General features: G+C 41.0%; 1 protein-coding gene across 5 annotated transcripts in view; it reads right to left on the reverse strand.

Moving 5' to 3' along the window:
• Positions 1 to 24,070, reverse strand: part of CEP41 (centrosomal protein 41) — a 52,785-nt gene extending 28,715 nt beyond the window's left edge. For 2 of the 5 annotated variants that reach the window (XR_003118613.1, XM_025379898.1), the window contains exons 1-2: positions 22,583 to 22,859; positions 5,852 to 5,915 (exon numbers count right to left, since the gene is read on the reverse strand). Coding sequence is in view for 4 of the 5 variants with exons in the window: in XM_025379898.1 (XP_025235683.1) it covers positions 5,852 to 5,915; positions 22,583 to 22,615 (97 nt within the window). In the remaining variant the exon portion in view is untranslated. Of the gene's footprint in view, positions 1 to 5,851; positions 5,916 to 22,582; positions 22,887 to 24,041 lie in introns of those variants that run through there. The other 3 variants (XM_025379897.1, XM_025379894.1, XM_025379895.1) reach the window with 2 other exon arrangements.
• Positions 24,071 to 24,451: the final 381 nt, after the last annotated feature.

Consider the following 24,451-nt stretch of genomic DNA (forward strand, 5'->3'; position numbering starts at 1 on the left):
TATGAGAAGCAGAGCCAGAGGTATAAAAACAAAAAAATAATCTTTACCCAGGAGGAAGATAGCAGTCTTTGAAGAACTCAGTAGAAGGTGATTTGGGTGAAGGCAGGAGATATCACGAAATTCTTGATTTCTTGTGATTACTCTGAATTGCTTGCTGTTTGGTAAGAAAAGATGAAAGACCCATCTATTTAGCCTAAAAATGAGAAATGCTCACTCACTCCTGTGCCTATTTTCAATGCTCTGACTGCAGAGCTTAAAAACATACTACAGGTAGAAACTCCGTACTCTTACTTGGGCTATAAGGTCCCTTTTCTGTTTTCTTAACTCTTTATCCTTTTCACCTCATGACACACATACAATGATACAATGTGGATACAATGCTGGGTTTGGGTTGATCCAGGCCCTGTTGGCTACCCAAAGGGCTGTAGGGATCTGTGTCTTGGCACGTAACGCATAGGCTGCTGCACACCAGGTAGAAAACTTTTTCTGAATACACAGGGAGGTAAGTCACAAAAACGCACAGAAATATAAGCATTAAAATAAAAATCTCTCCCCTAAATTGACTTTAGAATAATTTCTAAATTTGAAACAAAAAAAAAAAATTGAACACTAGAATAAGATTTCTCTCCCACACTGACTTTAAAATACTGTGAGTTTTAAGCAATGAAACATACTTCGGCCCTTCCAAAAGCTTTACAAGACTAGTTTGGGAGACTTCTGCTTCCAGAAAGATGGGGTAGATGTACTTAGCTACTCCTCCAGCTAAGAAAAAGAAAACCCTCAACAACCCACAGAATGGGAGAAAATATTTGCAAATCATATTACTGACAAGACTCTAGTATCCAGAATATATAAAACAACTCTGTTTTACTTTTATTTTTTGGAGACGGAGTCTTGCTCTGTCACCCAGGCTGGAGTGCAGTGGCGCAATCTTGGCTCACTGCAACCTCTGTCTCCTGGGTTCAAGCAATTCTTCTGCCTCAGCTTCCCGAGGAGCTGGGACTACAGGTGCACGCTGCCACGCCTGGCTAATTTTTTTGTATTTTAGTAGAGACGGGGTTTCATCATGTTGCCCAGACTAGTCTTGAATTCCTGAGCTAAGGCAATCCACCTGCCTTGGCCTCCCAAAGTGCTGGGATTACAGGTGTGAGCCACTGCGCCCGGCCAAAAGAACTCTTCTAACTCAACAAATAAGAAGAAAAATAACCCAACGTAAATATGGACAAATGATTTGAATAGACATTTCTCCATAGGAGATATACAAATGCCAAAAAGGACATAAAAAGGTGCTCAAACATTGGTCATTAGGAACATGCAAATCAAAGCCGTAATAATATACCATTTCATGCCCACAAAGATGGTAATCAAAACTATGAACAATAACAAGCACTGGTGATGATGTGGAGAAAACAGGGCCCTCCTACATTGCTGCTGGGAATGTGAAGTGGTGTGGCTGCTGTGGAAAACAGTTTGGCATTTCCTCAAAAAATCAGACACACAGTTACCATATGAAAAGCAATTCAAGTCCTAGGTATACGCCCAAGAGAATTAAAAACACATGTTCACACAAAAATTTGTACACTGATGTTCTTAGCAGCACTATGTCCAGTAAGTGTAAACAACTCAAATGTCCATCAACTGATGAGTGGGTAAACAAAATGTGGAATAGCTATACAACAGAAGATTATTTGATAATAAAAAGGAGTAAAGAACTGACACATGCTACAACATAGATGAATCTTGAAAACATTTCACTAAGTGAAAGAAGCCAGACATAAAAGGCTACATCCTGTGCGACTGCATCTACATGAAATGTTCAGAATAGCCAAATCCATAGATACAGAAAGCAGATTAGTGGTTACTCAACATAGTAAATATGTCAATTCTCCCTATGTTGATAAACAGGCTTAATGCAACTCCTATCAAAATCACAGCATTTAAAAAGTAAATGTAAATACGATTATTCTAAAATTTATATGGAAAGGCAGGGGAATTAAAATAGCTAAAATAACTGTATAAAGAAAAAGAAAGGCTGGGCACTGTAGAACATGCCTGTAATTTCAGCACTTTGGGAGGCCGAGGCGGGTGAATCACTTGAGGTCAGGCATTCATGACCAGCCTGGCCAATATGGTAGAACCTCATCTCTACCAAAAAATACAAAAATATGAACCGGGCATGGTGGCACCCGCCTGTGGTCCCAGCTACTTGGGAGGCTGAGGTGGGAGAATTGCTTGAGCCCGGGAAGTAGTGGTTACAGTGGGCCGAGATCACACCACTGCACTCCAGCCTGGGCTACAGAGTAAGACTCTGTCTCAAAAAAAAAAGAGAAAGTGGGCATAGTCAGTCTAACCAATTTTAACTATCCAATTTACTATACAGCTATAGTAATCAATACTATGGTATTGGCAGAAGGCAGACACATGCATCATGGGATCAGAATAGAGAACCCAGGAATAGACCCACATAAATATGCCCAACTGATTTTTGACAAAGGTGAACACGAAATTAAATGGAGAAAAGGTAACCTTTCTAACAAATGGCACCAGACCAACTGAATATCCATAAGCAAACTCTTAGTCTTGATGTGAGTCACATCTCTTATATAAAAATTACCTCAAAGTTTATCATGAACTTAAACATAAAACTTTTAGGAAAAAAAATCATGATAGAAAAAAAAAAATCATTGGGATCGAGGCCAGGCAAAGACTTTTTAGACTAGACAACAAAATCATGATCCATAAAAGGAAAAGCTGATAAAATGGACCTCATCAAAATTAAAAACTTTTGTTCTTCCAAAGACCGTGTTAGGAGGATGAAAAGATAAGTTATGAACTAGGAAAAAATATTTGCAAACCACATATCTGACAAAGGACTAGTAGCTAGAATGTATAAGGAGCTCTCAAAATGCAACAATAAAAAAGCAAACAAACTAATTAGAACATAGGCAAAAGATATGAACAGGTATTTCACCAAAGAAGGTATACAGAAATCAAATAAGCACATGAAAAGATGTTCACCATTACCACAGGGAAATGCAAATTAAAACTGCAATGGGCTGGGCGCGGTGGCTCATGCCTGTAAACCCAGCCAAGGCGGGTGGATCACTTGAGGCAGGAGTTTGAGACAAGCCTGGCCAACATGACGAAACCCTATCTCTACTAAAAATACAAAAACTAGCCAGGCATGGTGGTGAGCACCTGTAATTCCAGCTACTTGAAAGGCTAAGGCAGGAGAATTGCTTGAACCCGGGAGGCAGAGGTTGCAGTGAGCCAAGATCATGCCACTGCACTCCAGCCTGGGTGACGGGGTAAGATTCTGTCTCAAAAAACAAAACAAAACAAAACTGCAGTGATATATGCCACCACACAGCTATCAGAATGGCCAAAATAAAAGCTGGTGACAACACCAAATGCTGACAAGGATGTGGAGAAAATGAATCATTCATCCATTGCTGGTGGGAATGTAAAATGGTACGGTCACTTTAAAAAACAGCTTGGCATTTTCTTAAAAAAACTACATGGGCAAGTACATTCTGACCAGCAATTATACTCCTGAGCACTTAACCCAGAGAAATGAAGATTTAGGTTCAAACAAAACTATGTGCATGAGTGTTTATAGCACTTTTACTTTAATAACCAAAAAGTGCAAACAACCCCGATGTCCTTCAACAAGTGAACGGTTAATTAAACTTGGTACATTCATATCATGGAATACCAGCCATTAATAAAATGGAACAAATCACTGATACGTGCAACAACCTGGATGAATATCCAGAAAATTATGCTAAGTGAAAAAGCCAATCCAAAAGGTTGCATACTGTATGATTCCATTTATATAGCATTTGTGAAATGACAAAATTACAGCAATGTAGAACAGACTGGTGATTGCAGGGGCTAAGAAAGGGGTGGGAGTAGAAAGTGGATGTGGCTATAAAAGGGCAACATAAGGAATCCCTGTGGTGATGGAAATGTTCTGTATCTTGACTATATGTATCAAATGTCAATATCACAGTTGTGATAGTGTATTATAGTTTTGCAAAATGTTACCTCTATGGGAAACTGGCTAAAGTACACATGGAATCTTTCTGCATTATTGTCTACAAAATATATATGCATCTATAATTATGTTGAAATTAAAAGTTTAATAAAAAAGCCAGTTTAAAAATCTCAGGATATAAAAGGACATATGTATTTAATATATATTATAAAAAGCAGATATACTTTTATCTCAATATCAAAAAAATGAAATTAATCTTAGGCACCATTATTGAGTCAAATTCTGGTTATGAATTGAGAAATTAAAGAGGAAGAAGGGAGCTGTCCTTCACAAATCCCAGTTTAATTTCCAGGAGACAAAAAAAAAAAAAAAAACTATGAAGGCACAGACAAATCTATATATCTGAAATAAACCTCAGCTCTTAAAGTTTTAATTATAAGAAAGCATACAGATTCCAAAAGAAATTCTTTCCTTTATAGTAGTCTGTAAAATAATATTTAGACTCCTCAGAAAAAATACAGCATTTTAAATCTAGGTGCTTACCTCACAGAATCACTTACTTCAGAAGGATGGATCACAGTTGCAATTAGGGGTTAGATGGATAGAGATGAAAGAGTTGAGGGTTTTTGTGGCAGAAGAAACAAGGCTTGGGGGAAATACAGGAACAGTACGGCCTAAGAAACAGTACACCAGACTTGGCACCAGATCTCCAATATTGACTTCCTCATCCTGTATATAATCCTAGTCCTATCTCCTTTATTGAACTCCGAATAAATCACAAAATCCCCGTGCCACAATTTCCTCCTCTTCTAAGACAGAGATAATATTTTCACCTGCCCATCAAACAGGATATTTGCAAGGATAAATATCTGTACGGCATGGAAATGTCTGAATGAAGGGTACCAAGAAATAGCATCTGCAAATGAGGTGAATTTAAAACACTGAATTTAAGTCTATTTTATATGAAGAAACCAATGATTTTTTGAAGGAGACTGGAGAAAGAGAAACAAATAAACAAAATGATTTAAACCAAGTCAGCATCGTCATTTACTTTTCTCAATTATCTTGAGGTTGCTGGTGGAAAATTTGGTATTGCTAAAGGCATACAGTACCCCAATCCACTAGCAAAACCATTTTAATCACGTGAATTTTCCACAGCAGGCTTTAAAAGGTTGAAAAAAACAAAAACAAACAACCAAAACCCCACAAGACAGAAAATCCATTAGGGTCTGTGCAGCAGTCTATCACAACACTGAAAAATGGGAACAGCGTGGAAATAAGCAGTTCATTTTACCTTCACTGCAGCATTAATTAAATTCTGACTGGTATTTCGGTTACTCATTCAAGTCTGTCTGCCTCCACTTGGATCTAAACTCTTTAACTAAAAAAAAAAACACAATTCATACTCATCTTTACATCTCTCATGGTCCATAACTTGGCATATGGTCAGCACTTTGCAAACACTGCATTGAACAAATATGCATGTGTCTAATCTATTACTGCCAGTTTAAAGGAATATACTTAAGGTATTCCAAAATAGAGGCTGACCTCCTGATATTTATTTAGCTAAAGCCCTGAAACTTATTGAACAATGGTTTTGATTTCTAGAATTTTATTTTCTCAGTTTACAATATTTCTTATGTGGTAAGGAATAATAAGCTAAATTATGTAAATATAAATTTTTACTGATATTCTGAAAAACATCTTTCAAGGATAAATCCTGAGCCCAGAAAGACATCAGGCAAAATAGTTAGAAACTTTTAGCTGTGATTTATACCAGATATGTAGGGTTGCTTTCTGTCAATAATTAGCTATTGGATTTTTTTAAATTCTAATTTTCTAATCTTTACTCACCAGTGTCCAGCCTTGATTTGACATGCTGGTATCTTGGGTTCTGTGGTATCCTTTTCATCAGATACTAAAAAACAAGGAAATTCACAATTAATTGGGTTAATGTAAGGATAAGGGTGGTAAAGTCAGGAGTCAGATACTCAAAAAATGGAAAAAAAAAAAAAAAAAGGTAAAATTTCTTAGAAATTAAAGATGGGGCCAGGCATGGTGGCTCACGCCTGTAATCCTAGCACTTTGGGAGGCCAAGGTCAGTGGGTCACCTAAGGTCAGGAGTTTGAGATCAGTCTGGCCAACACGGTGAAACCCCATCTCTACTAAAAATACAAAAATTAGCCAGGCATGGTGATGGGCGCCTGTAGTTCCAGCTACTCTGGAGGCTGAGGCAGGAGAATCACTTGAACCCGGAAGGCAGAGGCTCCAGTGAGGTAAGATTATGCTGCTGCACTCCAGCCTGGGTGACAGAGCCAGACTCCAACTCACAAAAAAAAAAAAAAAGATGGAATGAGCTCCAGAGGTCCAATTGTCTTTTCAACATAGGATTTTTTTCAACAGCATTTCCATAGCTGAATATATTTATCTTGTTTCTGTCAGAAAACTTCCATATTTTGTCAAACTCATCTCAGAGCACTACATGATAATAATAAAAAAAAAAGCTCCTAAAAAATTATTTCTTGGCCGGGCGCCGTGGCTCACGCCTGTAATCCCAACACTTTGGGAGGCTGAGGCGGGTGGATCACGAGGTCAGGAGATCGAGACCATTCTGGCCAACATGGTGAAACCCTATCTCTACTAAAAATACAAAAATTAGCCGGGTGTGGTGATGCGTACCTATAGTCCCAGCTACTTGGGAGGCTGAGGCAGAAGAATCACTTGAACCCGGGAGGCAGAGGTTGCGGTGAGCTGAGGTCGCGCCACTGCACTCCAGCCTTGGTGACAGAGTGAGGCTCTGTCTCAAAAAAATAAAAAAACATATTTCTTACATTGAGCCCAAATCAGTCTTTCTAATTTTCGTTCAGTCCACTGCTGCAACCCACTGTAAGTCATCTGCCTCTGTCTCCAGAAATCTGTTAAGATGACCAAAGGCAGTCGTCCTGACCCTGTTTCATTTCGCTTTCGTTATGATGGTTTCTAGGCCATTTCCTCTGGACACCCCTGAGATTTTTCCATCTCTCCCCTGCAGGGATCCAGCCCTAAGCACAGTGCTCCAGATGTGGGCAGGCCAGGCCCCAGGTGGGCAGGCTCCTGCTGCTCCCAAGTCTGTAGCTCCAGGGATGTCGACCATGGCATCTGCTCTCATGGCAGCTGAGGCTCACCTGGGGCTCAGTGCAAGTGTAGGTTCAGCAAAAATGCATATGTCATGTCAGGTCTCCTTTGTGCTGCTCTCTGGTAGTTAACTCTTTGAATCCAAGCATAAGACATTAACCCACATTAAATTACAGTGGCGATTGTGAAAGCCATTAAGTGAGGAGAAGCTAATGAATAAAGGTATCATGAAATAGCGCTTTCTTGCTCAGGCCTTTTTCTGGCCTGCAAGTATGAAAGTCCTTTCCTCAATAACAGGTAGCTGTGGAATATGAAATTACCGCAGTGCCTTTTCGGCTTTATCTTCTGCCACCCTTCCTCATGTTCCCATGTTGAAGTTGCTGGGAATGTCTCCTTAATGCAGCACACTCATTCAGGTTGCCAGTCTCTGCAGATGTCTGCCTAGAATGCCTTTCCTTCACTACTTCTTGGGCAAAATGTATTTCCTCTGTAAAGCTATCCAGTACAGAACTAGGCACTTTCTTCTCCCTGGCTCCCAGAATACTCACAGCCCGCTCCATTGCTTAAACCTCAATCTTCTTCCCTAGTCTAGGATTTCCCTGAAGGCAGGGGCAATGACTTACTCATATTTGCATTTGCTTAGGACCTAGTGCATGGTAAGTACATTTATTGATATTCAGTCAATAAGTGAATACCGAAAATGAAGATTGTATTACAGCAACTATCTGGTTCCTTAGATGAGAACATCGGACTTACAAAAACTGCATCCTTTGCCTTTGAAAACAGTTAACCACGGCATACTCTGTCGGGAGGATTGCAAAATAAACATTTACGTATAAAATAATGGTTCAAATGACCCACAAAGCATACAAACAATATGGGATACTTTAGTGTCTTACAAAATATCTGTTGGCCAGAGTTTTAGATTTCAGGACCAGGGGGAATTTTTTAAAACTAAGGCACCTACAGTTATCACCTTTTAATATTGCCAAGGACATAAAAAAACAAAACCAAAGCAAAAGCCTCACAACATCTGCTATTTTAACATCTAAAAGGTAAGGGGAAAAAAAAAAAAAAAAAAAGCCCAGCGTGAAAGGGTCAGTCCTTCAGTGTCATTAAAAACCATTCATGACATTGTGATTTTCACTTTGCCCCAGGCAAGTCACAGCTTTATCATCAACTCTTAGCGTCTGTCCTCAGATTGTGTTTGGAACCATTGAGCTATTTTATCCTTAGAAAAAGGTTGGAAAGCTTGTTTTTCCACATGATCAGTAACTTGTCTGTATGAGAAAGTAATTTGTCTATATGAGAAAATCACTAACTTGTCTATATGAGAAAATAACACCAATTTCAATTTCTTCCCTAGAGGAAGACAGAGCAGATTCTTGAGCAAAAGATGGAAAACATCCAAAGACTGAAAAGTGGGACTTCAGTACAAATTCCCCAGAGACAGACAATATCATGGCAAAATGAAACAAAGAAAAAAAAACAGGGAAAGTATGTGTCTGGTAAATTGAGTCAAGTAATGCTAATACTAGATTGCAGTTATCTTAGGCTAAGGGATTTTTTTCTGCACTCTGTATTTTTTTTTTTTTAATCATTTCTATACTCTATTTCCTGTTTTTACTTTTGTTTTGTTTTTCCCATTAGTTTCCTAGCAAAGCTTCTTTTAAAAATTCCAGGCTAGTCTCTGCTGAACCAAGGGGATTTGTCCATACCTAAGCCAAAATAGCTAAGAAGTGAGGGTGTCTCTGGGGACCAGGTGTGGTGGCAGCAGAATGATGAGGGGAGAGAGTGTGGACAGCTGCAGTGGCTGAGCCCTTCCCGCCCCCGGTTTTCCCTGACATAGACTAATGAGAAATCCATATGCTGCAGGAGAAAAAATGTAGTTTCTTTTCTGTGTTCCCACTGCAGTCCAATTTCTTGTTCCTGTCTTTCTAGTACCAACCGCAATGTAAAACTATTTGTGCTCCACTGCAAGCCGAGCACCATAGATTTTTATGGGACGGACATACTTTTTTTTCTTTAAAATTCTTGCTTTGTGGGGTGACTGCTTCTTGACCTACTGACCAACTGGCTTTCTTTCAATTACATAAACAGGATGGAATGGTGGAAAGTGAAGAAGCTGAAAAAAGAAGCTGTTTTCAAGGAAGACTGTTCATTGAACAAAGACTTATTGAGACCAACCATTCATTCAGTGGACATTTACTGAGTGCCTACTAGGGGCAAGCCTCTGTGCTGAGGACAGAGAGGTGAAAAACAGTCTTTGCCATCCAGCTTTCACTGACTGCAGGGAAGACAGACAAGGGGATAAACAGACGTGAGGCTGCATAAGGAACAAGGAAAGGGAAGGAGGGGGTGTGACAAAAGCACATCAGATTGGCATCTAATCCAGGTTAAAAGAGTCAAGACCTGTTTCTTGAAGGGTCACTTCTGAGCTGAATTCTGAGGGTTAAGGAGGTTAGTCAAGCTAAAAGAGTAGTGGATGGGAGCTACGGGGTTTCTGGCGAGGGAAAAGCATGGCGAAGGAGTGGAGTCTCAAGGGAGTACCAACAGTTTTCAGCAATCTAACAGTAACTGGCCTGCCTGGAGCATAGCGGGAAATATGGGGACAAAGGACGCTGGAGAGGCAGCAGGGGCAGATCACAAAAAGCCTCGCATACATGCTTAAAAAAGCTTGGGTTTCATCCTATAGATCAGTGGATCTCGAACAGGTACCATTTTGCTCCTTGTACCCCCAGAAACATCTGTCAATGTCTACAGGCATTTTTGGTTGTCCCAACTGGGTGGTAGGAGGTGCTACTGGCATCTTAGTGGGTAGAGGCCAGGGGTGCTGCTAAATACCCTACAATTACAGACAGCCCCACCACAAAGAATGAGCCCAAATGCAAATAGTGCCCAGGGTGGTGAAGATGATGAGGGGGTCACTGGAGAAGTTTGAAGGAGGAGTGACAAGATTATATTTCTGTTTTAGAAAGGTGACCTGGGAGCAATATGGAGAATATGAGTCAAGAAAGGAGGCATGAAAATCAGTTGAAAGGCTGTTGTGCTAACAGGATCTGTAGTCCTAAGGAAGTGGCAATAAAGATGAAGAGGAAGAGACCATTTCAAGAAATCTTTAAAATGTTAAATCAATATAATTTAAAATTGACTCATGTAGTAACAGGACTACCATTCTCCAAAAAAGGGAGTTAAGGAGGAAGCACATATTAAAAACATAATATGGTCAGTTGGAGCATGCTGAGTATGAGATATCTGTGGCTTGTCCAAAATGGAACTATCGGCCGGGCACAGTGGCTCACACCTGTAATCCCATTAATTTGGGAGGCCGAGGTGGGAGGATCACTTGAGCCCAGGAGTTCAAGACCAGCCTGGGCAACACAGGAAGACTTTGTTTCCACAAAAAAATAAAAATAAAAAAGAATAATTAGCTGGGCATGGTGGCATGTGACTGTGGTCCCAGCTGCTCGGCAGGCTGGGGTAGGAAGATCCCTTGAGCCCAGGTCAGGGCTGCAGTGAGCTATGTTCCTGCCACTGCAATCCAGCCTGTGTGACAGAGCGACATTCTCACTAAAAAAACCCCAAAAAACAAAATGGAATTATCTAGTTGTCTATTTGGGTCTAGAAATCAGGAGAGATACCTGGACTAGAAAAAAACAAGATTTGGTAGTTGTCAGCATACAGGCAGCAGAGGAAGCCGTGGAAATGGACAAAATCATCCTGGGGAGAGGGCAGACTGAAAAACCCCAACATTTAAGGTCAGGTGGAGGAAAGGCACCTTGGATGAAACTCAGAAGAGGCCATACAAAAATGGGTCATGAAAATTAAATCAGGAAGAAGGGAGTGGCCAACAGTGAACAATGCTGTCAAGTCAGAGAACAAGAGGTCAAGTATGAACAAGTGAACAAGAATCCTGTTCAGGTAAGAGACCAAGAGAAAAGTGAATCTGAATGTAGCACACCAGGACACTGTTGATGGCCCTGGTGGAAGCAGCTATGGGAAAGTGATGGGGCAGACGCAAAAAACAGCAGGTCAAGCATATGAGAGGCGAAGGAGGAAAGAGGACAGTAGCTGGATGATCTTTTCTTTTTCCCTTAAGATTTTCCCTTAAGAGAGTTGCTAAGGAATAATCTCTGTTGTTGTTATTTTGTTTTGGAAAAAAAAAAAAGGAGAGATTTGAGGATGTATACAGGCTAATGGGCAAGATAAGAGAGTTTGAAAATAGTATGGAGAGAGTGAGAGAGGATGAGGTCCAAAGCCCAGACAGCAGGGTCAACTTTGGATCTATTTAAGATAAAGATATAAGATAGGTAGGTGGTCAGAATGAAGTTCATCTGGAAGAGGCAGGAAGCTGAGAAAGTTCATGTTTGTGGTATCATTACAGGGCTCTTTGAAAACAACCAAAAAGGTCAAAGACTGTTTCAGGGTTTACATAAAAGAAAATGTCCTCCCTGTCTAACCACCAGACCCCAGCTATTTCACTTCTACGTGACTTTCAAGACCCAGGGCAAACTTATCTTCTGGGAAGATTCCTCTGAAGGCCTCAGTGAAATGGAAATCTCTTCCTTGACTGAATATTCCCAGTTCTTTGTACCATTCACACTTCTTACTTCCTGCACTTGGGACAGGGGCTCTATCTTGTAGAACTCTGTACCTACTACAAGACCCTCTGCTAATGAAACAGCAGTAAGTACCTGCCAAATGAAGACCTGAGCAACATATGTAGTGTGCATGCTGGTGCCACGTGGGCAGCACGGACATCAAGGGCTCTAGGGAGGAATGTCAAAGGAGATTGCTCATCCACTGGGGGTGATAAGAAAGACTTCATGGAAGAATGGACACTGGAGCTATGTTTTAAGGGTTGACCTTCTGTGGATAAAAAAGATGGGAAGGAGGAATGGCAAAAGTATTCCAAGTGGAGCAACTTTTAATAGCAAAGCCACTTTAAAAACAAGTTTAAAGAACAACAAATTGTTCTATTTGCTGGAGATGATTTAACAACAACAAGAAACATGGTAATGCTGCTAACATTTATTGAGCACTCACTATGTCATCAGGCACTAAGCATTTTACCTACATTATCTCATTCCCCACAACCACTGTACATCTTCACTCCAGCAATGGTTCTTAATATGGGGTCCACTGATGGGATTTAGGAAGTCCATGAGTCTCATGACACTATGCAAACTATTGTGTATGTGCATTTTTCTGGGGAAAGGGTCTTTGGTTTCAACCAAATTTTCAGAGGGATATGTAGCCCCAAAAGAGTTAAGAATAATTGGTATATGGAACCCTGTGATATAAGACTGGACAGGGACAGGTAGGCTGCACGTGGAAAAGCCTGAATGTAGGCTGAGTGGTCTGGACTAGGTCCTGAAGGCAATGGAAAGTGCCAAAAATACCGAGCTGTGAGCTACACAATCTCATCAGTATTTTGGAAGATTATTAACATATGCAAAGACTGGGCTTTGCGAATACATGGATGTTGGAGAAGAAGCGGTAAGAATGAGAAGTCAAAGACGGGATTTTTCTGAAGGAAAATATCGAAAAATGAATGAGCTTTTCAAGACTTCCCATCTCTCTCAAATGGGACTCACAAAGTTGTTTGTATTTCAACTGCAACATATGTAATAATATTTACACTTAAAAGATTTTTTAAAATACCATTATACATTTTGTTCAGACTGTCTACTTATTTTCTATGGAGAGAAAGTCCATAAAATGAAGAGAGTGGGTACCAGTTTTACTACAGCCACATGGAAGGAAATCTCACATTTAAAATAGGCCTTTTAGATAACTTTTTTAAATGGGATGTTTAACCTGGTCTAATTACCCTGATCTCAAACACCAACCTTGACCCATGTCTCCATGTGCAGCAGCCCCTACTTTCTCAGCAGCTACCACCTGTAGCAGATTGTATTTTTCAAGATAGCCACAAAAAAATGTCCCATCCCACTTACACTGTGACGTTACACCCCTCACACTGAGGGAAGGGCTTCTGCTTCCTCTCCTGAATCTGGAGGGGCCCGTGACTATGAAGGAAGCAGTGTCAGATGACTTTTGAGGCTACATCATAAAAGGCAGTACAGCTTCCATCCACCTGGTTCTCTTGGGACACTTGGGGCCACACAGTCTGTGGTATTTTGTTATGGCAGCCCATAGAACTCAGCAGCTATGCTGTGAGGAAGGCCAAGCCACGTAAAAAAGGCTATTCGTAGGTGATATGGCCAACAGCCCCAGCTCAGGTCACAGAAAACAGATAGCATCAGTGGCCTAATATGTAAATGAAGCCTTCAAGATAACGCTAGCCCTAGCTCCTGTCTGTCTGCAAAACCACATGAGAAATCCCAGTCTAGCAGAGCCAAGTCAACTTTCAGAATCACAAAAGCTAATAATAAATGACTATTATTGTTTTAAGCCACTAAACATGGGGTGATTCATTATAAACCAATATGTAATTGGAACATGACCCACCCTTATTCCCTTCTAGCCAAGCTCCTTGAAAGAAAGAAATCTACACTGGGTATTTTGTACCTTACTCTTCCATCCATTGCAACATGGCTGCTGTGCCCACATTCTACTGAGGTTCCTATGGCACTAACCAACATCAGCGATCCCCTAGCTGCTGAATATAATGGACATTTAACAGTCCTTAACTTACTTTACCTTTCTATGCCATATAACACTGTTATAGATCCTCATCTTCTTCAGTTTCCATTCCCTTGGTTTCAGTGACATCTTTTTCCCCTGATTCTCCATTAACAAATGGATCATTCCTCTGTCAGCCATTTAATTATTGTGTTCTCAGGATTCCAACTTCTCAATCTGTAAGTTCCCTGTGGACTAACACTTAGGCTTAATTCCATGTATATGTTTCTGATTTCCAAATACTGAACCTTAGCCTTGACTTCTCTTCTGCAGTTCAGACGTGTATTCATTTACTCGTTCAATAAGTATTTATGAAGCAACTATTGTATGCCAGCCAATGGAACAATGCAGACAAGGTCTCTATTTTATGGTCTTGTAAGTATGCCCAAAAAAGTAAATAAAATACAGATTATGATCTATGGGGTGGAGGCAGCCGAATGAATGAATGCATCTAATGTCACTCCTTGAAGCTTCAATAAAACCTCATTAAAAAGATACTATTTTGAGGACATAAAGCCCCAAAAATAGAGTGGGAGAAGTGACAGCGATAGAGCACTAGAATTCTGAAATCTACAAAGTCAATCAACAAGTGAAAATGCCTTGATGGACTCAAGGTAGCTGAAGACTATGTATGGGGCAACAGGGAAGGCAAAGAACAAATTCTTAAAAGGCTGAGGAACTGACAGCCTCAGGCAGCTCCAGAAGTGGGGAGTAGGAGGAGTGGCTGAAACAAACGCTGGTTAAAGGCCTAAGAGTCTTTGAGAAGCAGCTGGATCTCCAAATCCCTCTCCTCTCTGTGCCACTCACTGGATGATTGCCTCTGCCCAGTCCTGGCAGATATCTATAGATTTATTCCCTGGAAAAGGTTTCTTGAGGGGGAGGTCTGCACACAGGGAAAGCCAGAGATATCATTACTGAAAATAGGGTTAATAGGTGAATAACGAATACCAATGTTGAGACTTAGTCTCCAGCTCTAATGCCTCCAGGAATTCAACTAGGCTTTTATCCTCAGGAGACTGGAGAGGTTCTCTGGGGAAAATCGCCAGCCTGAGAGGAAGGTACAGATTTGGGAGGAGGGTACCCCCAAATCATGGCCTAGCAAGATCATTCAATAATAAATCTTACCATCAGCAAGTGTCTCTCAAATATACAGAGATCTCAATCTTCTTTTAAAATCTCCTACTTGATTGAAGCTTGTAATGTGGTCTTTGTAATAAATAAATAATAAAATCTCCTACTCGAAAACATAAATTTACAACTGAGGAATAAAATAAGTCTGAGAACACTGCTATATTCTGAATTGTGTCCCTTCAAAATTTGTATGTTGAAGCCCAATGTGACTATTTGGAGATAGGGCCTTTGGAAGGCAACTAAAACAAAGTGAGCTCACACCCTTATCCAATAGGATTAACGTCCTTATAAAAGGAGACTCTAGAGGACTCCTTCTCTCCTCCTGCCACTGTGAAGACACAGTAAGAAGGTAGCCATCTGGGCATGAACTCGGGAGGCGGAGCTTGCAGTGAGCCGAGATCGTGCCACTGCACTCCAGCCTGGGCGACAGAGCGAGACTCTGTCTCAAAAAAAAAGAAGGTAGCCATCTGCAAGCCAGGAAGAGTCCTCACCAGAAACTAAATCAGCTGGCACCCTGATCTTGGACTTCCAGCCTCCAGAACCATGAGAAATAAATTTCTGTTGTTGAAGCCACCCAGTCTGCGGTATTTTGTTATGGCAGCCTAAGTTGAGTAATACAACATCTCCAACAAAACAAAAATAGCAAGTTGGAAGAAACAGACCATGTAGGGGAAAAGAACATTTAAGAAAACTATCATTAAAGAAATGAAAATACATGTCCATACTGCTCTAAAATTGATTGCAGTGGCCTCACGCGGTGGCTCACATCTGTAATCCCAGCACTTTGGGAGGCTGAGACAGGTGGAACACTTGCGGCCAGGAGTTCAAGACCAGCCTGGCGAACATAGCAAAACCCCGTTTCTACTAAAAATACAAAAAAATTAGCCAGGCGTGGTGGTATGCACCTGTGATTCCAGCTACTCTGGAGGGTAAGGTACGAGAATCGTTTGAACCTGGGAGGCAAAGGTTGCAGTGAGCCAAGATTGCACTACTGCACTCCAGCCTGGGCAACAGAGCAAGACTCTGTCTCAAAAAAAAAAAAAAAAAAAAATTGATTGCAGTGATGATTGCACAACTCTGTGAATACAGTAAAGCCACTGAACTACACCCTTGAAATGGGTGAGTTTATGCTATGTGAATTATATCTCAAAAAAGCTGTTACAGAAAAAAATGTAAAAAGTAAATACATTTTTAAAAAATTGTTTTTTGCTCTACAAAAGACCCTGTTACAAACATGAAAAGATAAGCTACAGACTGGGAGGAAATATTTGTAAAGCACATATCCAATAAAGGACTACTATCTCAAATATATAAACAGCTTTCAAAACTCAACAGTAAAACTATTCACTGTAAAAGTGTTTGTAACTGCAAATAGTCAAAAACAACTTAAATGACCACCATGGGGAAACTGATAGATAAAATGTGGTCTAGTCACATGCTAGATTACTATACAATAGTTAAAGTAATAAACTGGACATATTTATCAACACAGATGGATCTGAAGCACAATTTGCATGATAAAAGCAAATTGTATACAAATAGCATAACACTATTTTTGTAAAATTTTTAAGCCCACAAAATAATGTCTGTTTTATAAGAAAAATATGGCTGCTGAATTAGAAAGCTATACATTAAATATATGGGAGCAGATGTCTATAGTCCAAGGAGAAGAGTGGGAATAAAAGCAGTAAGAACCAAAATTGGCTATAACTGAAGTATACAGATAATCAAATCATATCAGTCCATTTGTACAACTGAGGTCTTACAGAACTAGCAAAACAAAAACACAAATAAACAAACAAAACTGTGATACAATCACACCAAATACTTAGGTAAGAGTTAAAAGGAAATCATTACATTGAGGTATATTTTTCTGACATGGAAAGATCTCCAGGATATATTGTTAAGTGAAAAAAAATCAAGTCAAAGACTATATATAAAAATGTTATAACATTTATGTAAAACAAAACTACAAAATAAAACTCTTATATTTCTCTTCTTCCCCCAATCACCCACACGTTCAAATGTATAGAGACGGTTTTGGAAAAGATAACTCAAAACATAATAAGTAGTGATATAAGAAAATGCCCTGAATTATTCATTAAAAGTATAGAATTAAAAATAAAGGCAAACAGAAACTCCAGGAAAAAACAAAAAGCAGTAAGAAAGGAAATATAATCCTACATTTCCTTGTTTTGCAATAATATTTACAGTCATCACCAACACAAAAGGAAACAAAAACTCAACAGTTAAGAAAAATAGAAAATAGGCAAATGATACAAAGAGATATTTTACTGAAGAGGATATATGGATGACAGATAAGCACATGAAAATATGTGCTTCGTATCCATTAGGGAAATGCAACTTAAAACCACAATCGGATGGCACTACACATCTATTATAACCATTAAAATAAAAAATATTGACAGTATTGAATGTTGCCCAGAGTATACAAAAACTGAATCTCTCATACACCGTTGGCAGGAATGTAAAATGGTACAGCCTCTCTAGAAAAGTCTGGCAGTATCTAATAAAACTAAGTATATGTTTACCATACAACCCAGCAATTGTACTCCTGGGCATTTATCCCAGATAAATGAAAATTAACATCCACACAAAGAGTTATACCCAAATGTTATATTTATTTGTAATAGCCCAAAACTGGTAACAACCAAAATGTCCTATACTAGTTGAATGGTTAAAAAAACTGCTGTACAGGCCAGGCACGGTAGCTCACGCCTGTACTCCCAGCACTTTGGGAGGCCAAGGCTGGTGGATCATGAGGTCAGGAGTTCAAGACTACCCTGGCCAAGATGGTGAAATGCTACCTTTACTAAAAATACAAAAAATTGGCCAGGCGCAGTGACAGGCACCTGTAATCCCAGCTACTTGGGAGGCTGAGTCAGGAGAACTGCTTGAATCCAGGCGGCAGAGGTTGCAGTGAGCCAAGATGGCACCACTGCACTCCAGCCTAGGTGATAGAGTGAGACTCCTTCTCAAAAAACAAAACAAAACAAAACAAAAAAAATTCTGTTCATACCACAGAATACCGATCAGGAATCAGAAAGAATGAACTACTGCTACATGCAACAACTTGTATGCGACTCAAGGACATTATCTTGAGTGAAAAAAAAAAAAAGCCAATCTCAAAAGGTCACATTCCATTATGTATGATTCCATTTATGTAACATTGTCAAAATGATAAAATTATGGAGATGGTTACCCAGGGTTAGGATGATGACAGGGAAGAAAGTAGGTGTGACTAGAATAGCTTGGAGATTATTTCTAGCAATACAATAATCCTTTATCTTGATTGCAAATCTACATATGTGCAAATCTTGATTAAATCTACACAAGTGATAAAATGGCCTAGAACTATACATACATTGTACAAATTTCAATTTTCTAGTTTGATATTGTACTGTACTCAAGTAAAATATAATCATCAGGGAAAAACGAGTGGAGGATACATAGGACCTCTTTGTACTATATTTTTTTTTTTTGCAACTTTCTGTGAATCTATATTTGTTTAGAAATAAAATGTGTTTTAAACGTACAACAGAGCAAAAAACAGAGCTCTTAAAAATTAGTAACATGGGCCAGGCATGATGGCTCACACCTGTAATCCCATCACTTTGGAAGGCCGAGGCAGGTGGATGGCTTGAGGTCAGGAGTTCAAGACCAGCCTGACCAATGTGGTAAAACCCCATCTCTACTAAAAATACAAAAAAAAATTAGCTGGGCATGGTGGCGGGTGCCTGTGATCCCAGCTACTTGGGAAGCTGAGGCAGGAGAATCGCTTGAACCTAGGAGGCGGAGGTTGTAGAAGCCAAAATTGTGCCACTGCACTCCAGCCTGAACAACAGAGTGAGACTTTGTCTCAAAAAAAAAAAAAAAAAAAAAATTAAAAACATGACGGCAGAAATTAAAAACTAAAAAGAATTGGAAGATAAAAGTTAAATCTCCCAAAGGGAGCAGAAAGACAAAGATGAGGGAAACAGGAGATGAAAGTTAGGAAAATCAGAGAACCAGTCATATAGGTTATCTATATGAATAGAGAACATCAGAATAATTAATTCAAGAAAAAGAGGATGGAGAAAATAGGAGAAAGTTAAGAAAATTTTACAGACTAAAAAGACATAAATTTCTGGTGCCTATCAGAAAAATAGAAATATCTTTGTAAAGTCACACTGGGGACAAAAAAAAGGTTCCACAAGCTTCCTGAGAGGAATTAAGTCATGAAGCAACAGAATGGCTTTGGACTTCACAACAACACAAGGCACTAGACCACTAAGCAATGTTTCCAAGATGCTGATGATGGCCAGTTGTGGTGGCTCACACCTGTAATCCTAGCACTTTGGGAGCCCAAGGCAGGATTGCTTGAGCCCAGGAGTTCAAGACCCTCTTGGGCAACACAGGGAGACCCCATCTCTACAAAAACTATAAAAAAATTAGCTGGGCACGATGACGCACACCTGTGGTCCCAGCTACTCAGGAAGTGGGAGGATTATTTGAGATTTGAGCCCAGGAGGTCAAGGATATAGTGAGCCATGTTTGTACCACTGCACTCCAGCCTGGGTGACAGAGCAAGACTGTCTCAAAAAAAAAAAAAAAAAGTTGATGATTTTCAACCAATAATTCTATACTCAGCCAAACTCACTGGCAAATAAATGTTAAGGTAGAATAAGAACATTTTTAGACATGCCTACCATTTTAGACATAAATTTTAAAAACTATTTCTTGCGAATTCTTTCTTAAGAAACTACTGGAAGTTGTGCTCTATTCAAACAAGAGAGGTAGCTGGGCATCTTTGTCTTGGGCACAAACAGAACCACACACAACATCTCTGCTCCTCTTTCTCCACACTCCTAAAACTATTCCTCCTTTTCTTCCTCCCCTATTGTTGCTCTCATTCATGGTGCCAGCACCAATGAGTAGTCTAAGCTGAGACTTAAGTCACCCATCACACATCTCTCAAAGCTAATCAGGAAGTATTGATGATTTTGCCCCCTAAATATTTATCCTCGATTCCATCCCTAGTTCAATGGCCTTAGTTTAGATCTCTATCAAAATAGTAGCAGTGGCTCATGCCTGTAATCCCAGCACTTTGGGAGGCCAAGGCAGGTGGGTGGCTTTGAGCTCAAAAGTTCAAGACCAGCCTGGGCAACACAGTAAAACCCCATCTTTACAAAATATACAAAAATAAGCCGGGCTTTGGTGGTGTGTGCCACAGTCTCAGCTACTCGGGAAGCTGAGGCTGGATAATTGCTTGAGCCCGGGAGGTGGAGGTTGCAGTGAGCTGAGATCTCGCCACTGCACTCCAGCCTGGGTGACAGAGTGAGACTCTGTCTCAAAAAGAAAAAAAAGTAACCACTTAACCAATCTCATTTCCAGTCCTGGAGCTTCCTCAAACCCATCTTCCACAATGTAGCTACAGCCATCTGCCTAAAACGCAAATCTGACCATGTCACTCCCTTAATAACTCAAAAAACTTCTCAAATTCTGACTAGCAAACAAGATAAACATGTGGCAAACTGGCATTCTCCTCACCTATCTCTCCTACCCCCATGAAAGACAATATTAACATTTTTTATTAATATTTTGATGGACAAATCATAACTGTATACATTTATGGGGTACAATTTGATGTTTTGGTATACACACACACGATGTGGAATGATTAAATCAGACTAATTAACATATCCATCAACCCACTTATCATTTTTTTGTGGTGAGATATTTGAAATTTACTCTCAATGAAATACACAATTTACTCTATTTTGAAATCTACAATATAGTTGAACTTTGGACAACATGGGCTTGAACTGTGCAGGTCTACTTATGCCCAGATTTTCTTCTGCCTCTGTCACCCCTAAGGCAGCAAGACCAACCTCTCCTTTTCCTTGCTCCTTAGCATGAAGACAATTAGGATGAAGATGTTTATGATGATACACTGCCACTTAATGAATAGTAAATATATTTTCTCTTCCTTATGATTTTCTTAATAATAATCTTTCCTCCACCTTACTTTAAGAATTCAGTATATAATACATACAACATACAAACTATGTCAATCAACTGTTTCTGTTATCAGTAAGCCTTCCAGTCAATAGTAGGCTCTCAGTAGTTAAGTTTTTTTTGCAGTGGGGAGGGGAGTAAAAAGTTATACATGGATTTTCTACTGGGAGTGTTGAGTCTGCTGTAATTATTATTAACTATAGTCACCATGCTGTGCCAGAGATCTCAAAAACTATTCCTCCTATTTAACTGTAACTTTATGCCCTTGGATCAACATCTTCCCATTTCTGCCTCCTTCCCCCAACCCTCCAGGCTCTGGTAACCACCATTCTACTCTCTATTCTATGAGCTGGACTTTTGAAGATGCCACATATAAGCGAGATCATGCAGCATTCAGACATTACTAATTGACCATGGCTCTCTTGCAGAGCTTAGACTCAGCCTTACAACTTTCTCAACATAGTACCAGGCAGTCACCAAGAGATGAAACAGTTACAACTCCTATTTGGGATAAAGGTTAAGAACCTCAGCAAGACAGAGACAGAGAAAGCTACAGGGGCCTGTTAGGAGTTCACACTCCTTACCTTCACTTGCGCTGTTCTACCTGGGATGCTGCTTCACCTGGCTAATGAAGGCCTTGCCACCCCTTTCATCTCCACAACCCTTCTCTCACTCTCTCAGTTGAGTCCTACCTATTTTCTCATAACATCTTGCTCCTCGACCACACTGTACTCAAATTCTGTTCATAGTCTCCTTCACTAGATGCAATTTATTTATTGTTTATTTTTTTGAGACACAGTCTTGCTCTTATCGCCCAGACTGGAGTGCAATGGCACGATCTCGGCTCACTGGAACCTCCACTTCCTGGGTTCAAGCGATTCTCCTGCCTCAGCCCCCCGAGTAGCTGGGATTACAGGCGCCCCACCACCAAGCCCGGCTAATTTTTGTATTTTTAGTAGAGACAGGGTTTCGCGATGTTGGCCAGGCTGGTCTCGAACTTCTGACTTGGTGATCCGCCCACCTCGGCCTCCCAAAGTGCTGTGATCCCAAAGGCTGAGCCACCGCGCCCGGCCCATTAAAAGGCAGAGGCCTTGTCTTCTTTGTACATCTAGCACCTACTGCACGGTAGAAGTCCAAAAACGTTTGTTCGAACTGCCACAAATGCAGCAGGGGACTAGGGGTGAAACTGACGAAGAAACTGAAGGGTCCTATGGAGAGACGGGTAAGCCTAATGTCCTATTTTGCCCGTTTTCCAAATGTTTGGTCAGCTTACTCCTGCTCTTCCTGTATCCCCACAATCAGAGATGCTGGCTGGCTTTCATCACGTGCCATCAGTGTGCAGCGGTTCCTTTTTCTTTTCTGTTTTGTAACTGTCACTCCGAGACTGTAAGCCATTTGAGGGCAAGGGCCGTGTCTTTGTGTACTTCGCTCCTCGCAGCCACAAATACTGGCGTGCGTTCGCGGGGAGAGATCGCTCCTCACCACGGGGTCCTGAACACGGCCCCGCGGCCCCCAGTCCCTCCCCGTTCCGCCCCTGCACCCCGACCCCTCCTCACGCCGGCCCCTTCCCGCCTTCCGGGCGGCGGAAGTCGCTGGCTGCTCTTCCCTGCCCACATGGAGTCTTTTCCGGTGTGCCCGCCCCCTCCGGCTCTCCGGCCGGGACCTGGCCCTCACCTCAGGGTTCCCAATGTGCCTCCGGAGGGACATATTTGCTCCAACCGACCACGTTCGGGGTTCTAGCCTCACGGGCTGCCTCTAACCCTAGCTTCCTACCCCCACAACCTCGTTCAGCCGCCTCCCTATACCCCCTTCTCCGATTGGCCCGTCTTCCCCGGCCAGCCAATGGGAGCCCCGTTTACTCTCTCATCTTAGGGTCGCAGGAGGGCAAGACTCCGCTCAGTGGTTGCCAAGGGCAACGCGGGACGCCGGCTAGTGAGGCCTTTTGTGCTCTGGGCCCGGGCTCGCCGGCTCCAGCCTTAGGGCGGGAAGAGGGACGTGGGGGGAGGGGAAGGCTGGCGCCTGCGCAAAGCCGAGGGCGGGGACAGGGGCTCGAGAAAGGGGACAAAATGCGAGTTTTAGCTGATGTGGAACCATAAATACGACACAAGACTCCCCATCCCCCACCTCCGTTTTATGGCCTTTTCAACCAAACATCTGGGCTACTGATTCCACAATAGGGAATATGATATGGGCCAGGGTTGTTCAGCAGAAATGGGAGAGTATGGTTTATTATTTTCTGGTTAGGTTAATATGCAAATTATGCAAAATACGTGTGTAAATACAATAATTATCGGTGCTTTAAAAGCTTTTAGGCTAGCTAAAGAGTGACATCCTTAATTGCAAAGCACACGCGCCATTTTGTGGTTCATCGTTCATTTAACAAATACTTAATAAGCACCTTATGAGAAAAGCTGCAGTAGGTTTTGTGGAGGATGGGAGGATGACTAGGACCCAATCCCGTCGTCATGGAAACCATTGTGACTCCTGCCACCAGCCACCACCTGTTCCCATTCCGGATCTGAAAATGAAGTCCTAGCACCTTTACAAAACAATTACACACACAGTTTGACTTGGCTTCTAAATGTCCCACCAAATCCATTAAAATTATTATTTCCTTTTACATGGAAGGAACAACACAGTAACCCTTTGTCCTTTGCTCTAACTTGTTTTTCCAGGAATGGAGAAAGGTTACTCTGAGCAGTTCATACTCACCAGTTCTCTGTTAGTGAATAATAGCACACTTCTGAGCTACTTCAGGGTCTGTGAGATGTCCCATTCAGCAGCATGGCCTCACATGCCCTTGTCCTCTTAGGCACTTCAGCAACCCAACCTTAGGGCTACACCTTGGATCATGTTGCCATTCAGTGTTGCTTGACCAGAATCTTGAATTCTGGCCACAGCTGCTTCTTGTACTTGAGTCACTCTTTCATGTTTACTAAGTTTTGTCTTAATTTCCATAGTGTTTGCCAGTTCTTTAACCCCTCTAAAATTCTCAGTCTCACTCCTCTACTAAGGAAGGGTTTGAAGGCTGCAAAAAACTTGGAAGGAGGCAGAGGGAAGTATGTTAATCTAGAAGCTTTTGCATAGCAAGCAGAAACTTCTAGATTCATTACTATTTAGAATGTATGCTTACCTGGTGCACCTTGTGGGTAACCATGGAGATTATGGGTAGAATAACAGGGGAAAGGAGAGAGGGAGATGATGAGGGACTACACTCAGAGGTGATGAGAAAGAGAGAAAAGGAGAGATTTAAAGACATTTGTAGGTAAAATCAATAGCATACACGAGAAGAGATAAGGGGTATGAGAAATAGAAATTCATCAAAGATGGCTATAGTTTCTCTAACTTGAGGAACTGAGTAGATGGGCGATAATGCATTAATCAAGTTAAAGAACAACAGTCAAAAAGCCCAAACAGCAGAAAGTACAAGAAGGTCCACCAGTCCATTCAACTTCCATTCTTCAGTGTTTTGGATCACTTCTTTGTATGGTTGTCTCTCTTTTGTTCCAGAGGGTATGGGAACATCTGGTTTACTTGCCTCAC

This window comes from Theropithecus gelada, chromosome 3 (assembly GCF_003255815.1).
Source record: "Theropithecus gelada isolate Dixy chromosome 3, Tgel_1.0, whole genome shotgun sequence".
NCBI classification, from domain to species: domain Eukaryota; kingdom Metazoa; phylum Chordata; class Mammalia; order Primates; family Cercopithecidae; genus Theropithecus; species Theropithecus gelada.